General features: G+C 36.1%; 1 protein-coding gene across 1 annotated transcript in view; it reads right to left on the reverse strand.

Annotated features, from left to right (window-relative positions):
• The window catches only part of Paxbp1 (PAX3 and PAX7 binding protein 1), a 34267-nt gene that overhangs the window by 24998 nt on the left and 338 nt on the right, over positions 1–8931 (reverse strand). The window contains 5 exon segments of the mRNA XM_048803603.1: positions 642–745; positions 1257–1478; positions 3072–3248; positions 7382–7510; positions 8876–8931. The exon segment at positions 8876–8931 is cut by the window's right edge and continues 24 nt beyond it. Coding sequence (XP_048659560.1) covers positions 642–745; positions 1257–1478; positions 3072–3248; positions 7382–7510; positions 8876–8931 — 688 coding nt within the window.

Here is an 8931-nt window from a genome sequence, read left to right on the forward strand (position 1 = left end):
CTTTCTCTGGGTTTGGTTTTTTTTTTATACTTTTTTGTTAATACCACTCAAATACATGCAAATTCTGCCTCAAAACAATATTAAAAAAAAAAAATGTTTTCATTCATGCAATTTTACCCACAATACTATTTACTTCTATAAAACAAATCACTGTAAATATGTGGGGAGACGTCTTTCACCTATCTGTATATTTTCACATTCATGGGAAATCCCTCTTCTTCAAAGTAATTTTTTTGAAGTCAGAGGAAATAAGGCATAGAGGGAAGAAACATTTTCTCTGCAGCAGTGGTTCCCTAACATCAGCATGAATCAAAATCACCTAGAGAGCTTGTTAAACGAGATTGCTGGGTATGACCCTCAAAGTTTCAAACTTTAAGTTTCATCTTTCTGATGGGCTTCCAGGTGATGCTAATGTTACTAGTTGAAAAATCACTTTGAGAAACACTGATCTAAGAAACCAAAAATTCTTTCATCATTCTGACTGTAAAAAACCAGTTTGATACATAACCTCATGTGATTTTCTTGATTATGCTACCTGAATCAACGACAAAGATTCAATATGGATTACAGTCACTTTAACAAAATAGACAAAAGGTATTTTTTAACCTATTTTTTAATTTTTGAAGTTTAATTCTTCTTACCTGAGGGATATTAATCCCTTTTCTTATCTGCTCCTGTTCCCATCGGCTAAGCTCTTCATCTTGCTCTCCAGTTACTAATGCATCATCGTCACTCCCCTCAATACCTGCAACCATGAGCAACAAAGGAAACTAAGCAATACCCAGAAAGTGGGGTGGGGGGAGATGCAGTCCTGTTTCACAATTGAGCACTATTGTTATTAACTCAATCTTACTAAAAAATGTCTGTTATGATTTCTCTCTTTTGATATTTGTGACTATGCCTAGCTTGATCAAAGCACCCCTTGAAGCTAAAGGCAGTATTTAAAGTAATGGTTCAAATCTTAGGTTTCTTAATCTTTGCAAGTTCGACATCAATTCTACAAAGAATAAAATCCACTGCGTCTTAAGAACACTGAATTATATAAATTTATGCATATAAAGTGTTTAGGAAAGTGTTCAACAAATACCATCAATTACAATCATGTTATAGTTTTCAAAAAATTTCAATTAGCTATTTGTACCCAAGCAAGAATAGTCCTCTAAAATAAAAGTTAAATAAATGTAAAATCTTTTTATTTGGTTAAATCACATTTAATAGCAATGTAATGGACTTTCTATCCAATTAAATCAAGTTACCTATTTCCTCGGCAATTTTTTGTCTTTGTGACTTTTCTTTCACCGAAAAAACTATACGGCGTTTCTCATCATCATCTTCATCATCACTGGCATCATTTTCATCTTCTCTAACAAGGCGGCCTTTACCAGGTTCATTATCATGAGGAGTGAAATCTCCCAATTCCCGAGCCATTTGACGCTTTTTCCTTGCAGCATGTATAAATGCTGCATCTGGAATTTCTCCTGGAAACAAATGCTAAGAATTATAAAATATGGCAGTACTAGGGTGATAAAGTCTGTATTTTCTTATAAATATGAAGAATATGATAATGCAAGGTACCTGTGTCGTCATAATGTTTTAATGCTAGCTGCTGGCACCCCCCTTCCCAAACTGTGCCTGCAATCTGTTTTATTTTTATTTCAGTTTAAATGGAAACCAAAAGTAAGAAAACTTAAAAGCAGTATATATGGAAAAGAGATGAGGGAAAACCAAACTAATTTCATCTGTATTTTTCTTTTTAATTTTTAAGAAGTAATAAAACCATATCACTAACCTGAAAAACTGATAAAAATAAAAATGGTACCCAGAATCTCATGATTTTTATAGTACACTTCTCTTATACTTTTTTAGTTCACATGTATAATTTTGTACCTAATTGTTCTTCATATTAAACCATAAAAAACTTTTCTCCCTACTGTTGTTCTATATAAACATCATTTTTTTATTATTATTTATTTTTTAGGTGTAGATGGACACAACGCAGTGCCTTTATTTTTATGTGGTGCTGAGGATCGAACCCAGGTCCCACCCGTGCTAGGCGAGCGCTCTACCACTGAGACACAATCCCAGCCCTACGTAAACATCATTTTTAATGACTTAGCAATATTGCCTGAACTGATAAAGTATAATCAACTATACATTCAAATTAACCTTTTGCCTATGTTAAGAATTAACAGCTTACTACTGATGTAATTGTTATTTTTCTAAATTTTGTTCTTTGTAAATAATGTTGCAATAAAAAATACCTCCTAGATAAGTTTCTAGATAGGGAATAACAAGGTGAAGGGTAAGAAACATTTGAAATGCATTTATATCGACAAATAGCTTCCCATAAAGACTATAGCAATTAGGTAGCCACTAGCTACTAGAGATACATTTAGGCATTTATCACCATTTCCCCAGCCCAGGATAGGCTTTTTTTTTTTGCAGTACTGGGAATGGAACCCAGGGCCTTGTACATGCAAGGCAAGCACTCTACTGAGTTACATCCCCAACCCCCAGGAGAGGCATTTAAAAAAAAAAAAAATTCTTATTTCTTTTTTAAAAAGATTTTAATTCTATTTAGTTCAATTTTATTCAGCATTTTTTAAAATTTTTATAAAAATTAATAAGAAGTGGTACTTCTTCATAATTTAAATTTGGCTAAAAACCACTCATTTATTCCAAAGCTTATTAGCCATGTATGGATCTGAAAACTATTTCCTATAGAAAACTAAAAAAGAAAAAAATATAAAATGTAAAACTAACAGCAATTTTTGCTTTTTATAGCAGTTCTGGAAAGAATTGAAGTATTATTCTGAAAAAAGACTTTAGGACTATTTACCCATTTATTTGAAGCCCATTTGCTTTAATAATAAAATTGCCTGAGAATAAACTTAGGAAAACTGGGCAAGTTTTAGTTCTCTCATTTTCTGTATTTGCAAATGTAAACACCCTACCTTCAGAGTTGTCATGTGAAATATCACTTAACTAATTTCCTTCCTTAATAACTATCTTTAAAGATGACCCTTCATGAGAACTTAGTTTAGTTCTGACAACCATTTTCAAGTACATACCTGGACGGAGAACATTCAAAGAAGATAAAGCATTTGAGAATGTTCCACCAGCCTTTGGCTTTTCCTCTTCCTTCTCACTCTCCATATCCATTTCATCTTCACCATGCTCACTGATGATAACTCCATCTTCTGGATTTGTGTCTTTGACATGCCCTGTTTTGTCCAGAGGTTGTTCATCTAAATATTTGAAGTAATTAAAATATAATCCATAAATTAAGTAGGTACATTTTATTCAATTGTAGGATCAATCCACTAAAACTTGGAATATTTCAATTGTTTATTAAAAACTCAAAACTAATGCATGAATATAAAATGGCTCAACAGGCATACTTAGGTGAAAATAATATAGAGCACACAGGGATTCTTTGAGAATTTAGTCAAAATTTTAACAATTTATCAAACTGTCTTTCTCTGAACTCCCACAAGTCACTGCTCATATTTCTTTTAAGCATTATTTCATTTTGTATGGCAATATTCCACTCTAAACTCCTTTAAGGCAACTTTCTGTCCCCCGCCTTCCCCCAAAAAAACCTCTTTTCTTTCAGACCAAATAGAGTTTCTCTGGAACTTGTTACCTACCATCGAGGAGGAAAGATTCCCCTAACAGTTGCATTTACACTGTGCTAGCCTGACCCCACTTCCATGACTCAATGTTTTAAGAATGAGCTCTGACTGAAAACAGAGGCAAGTGATTCTTTCTAGAAATCTGGAACTGGGACAGAGACAAGTCAGAGACAAGGTAGCTTTAAGAAGAATCATTATATATAAACCAAGACGGGAACTATGGAGTGGCCACGTTCTGTCAGAGGAGCAGAAAAGAGGGCTCTTTGGTTCTCAATTCCAGTCCATTCATGGGCTTGTTTCAAGTCTGCTTTTCTTCCACTTGGGTCCAACAGACATCACCACAGCTTTAAGGTAAACTGTCCTGGGTTTACTTTATCTATAACTAACTAATCCTATTATATCTTCCATCCCAAGTAAAATAAAAAAACCCAAGGCCTTTTTACACTGAAGCGATGCTCACAATGGATACAACGAATATACTGTAAGAGTAAAGCAAAAGTTTATTCTAATTCAGAAAAATGTTCTTCTGTTGTTTCCCTAACATGTTCTCCCCCTGAAACTGCTTCAAAAGTTCTCCCTTCTTCTCAAGCCATATTCTAATCTCTTAACTTACAGTCCCAGAGATAATATCCTTCTTTTAACTTCCCTACCACCTATCTCATTAGCCATATACTTCGTATTCTGAAGCTACAAGACTTTAAATCTACTTGATCATATATGCTTGGATAATAAATAATTTCGGCATATTTCAAAGATTCAATGTTTTACTGAGTTCAGAGTTACTTGCTTGGGATTGACCAAATACAGGGTAAAGCATGGTGACAACTGGATGTTTTGTTAGTGGTCTTGTGACCCATCTAGACATATCTATAGAGATGTAAAATAAAATTGTTCAAGGTTCTACTGGTGATTTTGGTTTCATTTACTACTACTTCAGGAAATTTGCTCTCACAATTAACTATCCGCATCACAGTAAACTTGGTCAGGCTCTCTTTCCTCTTCTACTTGACTTAATTGGTCCCTCTAGCTATTGTCCTCTACTTCTCTCTGCTCTCTTCCACTTCCTCAACACTTTTCAGAGTCTCAGACTTAGCAAATGAAGGGCTTTGATATCTTCCATTCTAAGATAATCCAATGACTGCAGCCACAGGTAATTCTGATAGTATGGTTGAGCAATTTAGCAAAAGGTGTTCCTTCTTTTTGTAGGCACAAAGCTTGGCTAGTGGCCAGAAAACCTTCCCCCAGAAAAAAAAAAACTCGGCAATCCTGTCAATAGCCCTTCTCCTTGGTCCTCAATCTCTTTTCCCAACCTCTCTTATACAACTGACAAGCATCTTCAAGATTTCCTTCTTTTTCTTCTTTGGTCTCTCTGGTAAATCTTCTTCTCCATGATATGTATGCTTTATTACAGAGCAGCAGTCTTTGGTTCTCAGTAACTTTTCCTTTATACTGCCTCCTTGTCAATTCCATTCAGTTTTAATTATCACTTCAAATAAGCACTATACCTAAATCTACTGTTCACTAGTCAGTATACTAAATCAGCTGTTCACTAGTCAATTTTACTCAAATTCAAGTTAAAAAGTAAACATTATTTTAGGAATATCACAAAAATGGAAGTTGAGTCAATATTACTCATTTTGAAGTTAATTCATCTTTGCCTATAAAGGAAGACCAGAGGCAGAAAAAGTTTGATTAACAAAAGGGCCTCTAAGACCACGATTTCAGCAATAACAATGATATCTATAACACAATGGCTCCACCTTTGGGGGAGGATATTGAGATATTTGGTGAGTGAAATATCAGAACTATGTGAGGATAAAAGGCAGGAAGAAGTCACAAAAGGAGCCTCATAAACCTGATACTCACTTCTATTTCTAACTTAAGTGTGAATGGTTTTATTTACTAACAAAAGCCATAGGTAAAAGGCCTTTTTCAGTTCCCACTTGGCAGGACCTTTCTTACACTATTTCATTGTACATAGTTGTTTCTCAAGAGCTCCAGGAAAAATGAGGCAATTTCCTAGACTCCTAAAATAATCACTTCCTCTAAAATTATTCCTCCTACTACCTGCCTTCCACATTCCTATATATAATTCATAATTATTCTCAGCCACCCTGGCACATCAAATTTGACTACTTCTTTTAAATTTAGCATCAAAAACATGTATGATGTCTATCAATTCTCCCTTGGAATGTTTCTCAAATAATCCCTTCTTTCCATTTCTTCTCCCATACTCATAGCAAATATTTTTCATCTTTCCACTATTTCCCACCCAGCCAGGAAAAGTCTCCATCTTGACATTTTTAAACTCATTATTAATGGATCAAAGCTGTCCCCTGAGTTTAAACTGCTTTAGGTCTCCAGTCTTCAACCACATGCCAATCCATGCTGTATGTCAATACCAGGTTAAGGTTTCAAAAGGCATGTATCATGTCACCATCTTGGTGTGCCAAGGAACCCAGCTCTTCTAAACACCTTACTGCATAGTGAATATCCTTCACAATCTGTCAATAATGTATTTTCCACATTAAGCCTTTTAATTATTTCCTTTACCAATCACCTGCTTTTGCCTGTCAGATAATACTTGCTTTTTTATAAACAGTTCTAATCATTTTAATTCTTGATATCCCCATACATTCCCTCTTCTATTTTTTGGAATTCTAATTATCAAAGACCTAGCTTCATGCCCCACTTCTCTATGAAGCAGTCCTCCCTCTTCTGGGGGGAAAAAAAATGTAGTTAGCCTCTGACCACTCACTGGGACATTTTGCTAAACACTAAGTCTTGTTTACATGATGTTGTCTCCACAACTAGATTGTAAATTTGAGAGAAAAGCATACTTATCCCCAAGAAGTCTACCAATGAGAACCTGGAAAATAATAATTCTACCTTTAATTTTACAAAGTAAAAATATATATAAAGCATTTGTATGAGAATAACTCAGACCATAGCATATTATAATGAGTCTACTTTCCTAAAGACAAAAAAAAAAAATGGCTTAAAAAATGTTTAAACTTAGGGGTAAGGAGTGACCTCAGTGGTGCCTACATGCATGAGGTCTTAGCTTCCACCTCTAGTCACAGTGGGGAGGGGAGATTAAACTTAAGTTTTGAAAGGACACAAAAGATATTATCTGGGGGCCGGGGTTGTGGCTCAGTGGTAGAGTGCTCTCCTAGCATGCATGAGGCACTGGGTTTGATCCTCAGCACCACATGAACGTAAAATAAAGATACTGTGTCCACCTAAAACTAAAAAAAAAAAAAAGACATTATCTATACAATGTACCTGCCTCACACTGAGGACTCTTCACCCATGTTCAGATAAGGCTGCTAAGGGAGGGTATTATCAACACTAATCTTACTGCATTCCTAAATATTCTCTAAGAATTAAACCCAGTATAGAAATAGCACCAAAAATGTTGACAACTTGTCTCCATAAAATACTAGTAGAGGGATTTATACAGTACTCCTTTAAACAAGAATAAACCTGTGTCCTGAACACTAGTAGGAAAACTGAAAGATTTAATTATTTCAAAAGAAACATTCCAGTAGCAACAATCTATCTATTTAAAAAATGCATTTACAAAACCAACTGTGTGAGAATTAAACAACAGAACTGCATTGCTATTCAAAATGGACATTTGAGAATGACAGGGTGAAAGAAATGAATTCACAATATGTCACAAATCACAGAAGAAGAGTTGTCCATTTGTCACTTCAAAAGAATAATATTAGTTTGGTACTTACTGTCTGCTGATGAGTTGAGTTCTGTCTTAATCTTGGACTTTTCAAGATCTTCTTTATATTCTTTCTTGAGCAATTTTACTATCTTTTTGCTGTAACTTGATTTCTTCACTTTAAAAACTTCTTCATTTTCTTAAAAAAAGAAATTAAATAAGATCTATACCAACTACTTTCAGAAAATATTTTCCTTCTTTCCCACAATCACATGTGCTGTTCAAGTTCTTCCAAGTGTATACTCCCAAATATAATCATTATAAAATTTGAAATTATTTCAAGTATCTATCATAGACTCTCAAAAACTGAGATCAACTTCCCAAATTCATCTCGAGTAATGAAATCTTGAGACTTTTAAGGCATAACAGAAGTAACTTCACAAAAATATATTTATTATTACTTTCCTTAAATCATCTACTTCAGGAGGAAAAAAAAAATCACTCAGAAAGTCTCAAATAATTTTCAAACCTGAAACAATTTTATATCCAAAATCAAAAGGTGCTGTCAAGTCTGAGTTAACTCCACATCCATCATAAACTGACAGTTGAAGACTAAGCTAAAAGCAAATTACTTTGCAAAAATAAGTTTTAGTCATGAATCCACCCTTTTCAATTTTTAGGTCAAGCACAAAGCTACCAAATAGTCTATGTATCATCAAAGACAGAAACTGACCTGCACTCCTCTCAATCAAAATAACAGAAATGCAAAGATAAATTGCCTACCTTACTAGAAACATGAAAGCATTTGAAACAAGATGTAAGACTTCCAAAACTCTTAATGTCATTTTTCATAACACAGAATTAAGTCATAAACACTCAACTGTGTGGGAAGTTAACAATAAAAAAAAAATTTTAAGGCTCGTTTAGGTTCGGAAATCTAAATCCACTGCAGCCTGATCTCTCACGGGAGACTGAAGAAACTGCATGTTTACTTTTACACCGTCTCTTCACTGTTCCAAAATCCAAGGCGAAAGCAGACTTCTGCTACTTAGAACCAGAGCTGTGACTGTGGACTTCTGTTCCAGACCTAGTACTCCTTTTCAAAACCCAGCCTTCCTGTTCAAAGATGCTTAGGACCAGAGCACCGGCGAGGCGTGGGCACAGTGGCCTGCAGAGGGCTCAGAGAGCGTGCCAAGAGCAATCTACTGAGGAGCTCAATCAAATCAAGTTCTCTCTGAAACACCCGGGAGAAGCGACAGGACAGGGAGCACGGATTCCCACGTAAAAGACTCCGACGACAGATCAGAGTTCCTTCCCCCCGGGAGTGGGAAACGCACGGGAGAACAAGCAGGAGCAGGCAGAAGAGAAAAGGCTGGTGGCAACGCGGGAACGCGTCCCCCTGCCCGAACACAAGGCCGGAGGCGGGGGAAGATTCGCAGGCGGTCGGGAGGAAAGGGGCTCTGTTCTGGGGTGCGGGAGCTCGGCATCCCGGGACGGCGCGCACTGGGGTGGGGGTCTGGGGGTCGGGATGCGAAGGTCTGGGTGCCCGAGGCGCGACGGTTACCTTCCTCCTCGTCCTGGAAGCTGAGTAGGCTGGCCCGGGGCACCTCTTTGTTCTCG

Source organism: Marmota marmota, unplaced genomic scaffold, assembly GCF_001458135.2.
Source record: "Marmota marmota marmota unplaced genomic scaffold, marMar, whole genome shotgun sequence".
Classification (NCBI taxonomy): Eukaryota; Metazoa; Chordata; class Mammalia; order Rodentia; family Sciuridae; genus Marmota; species Marmota marmota.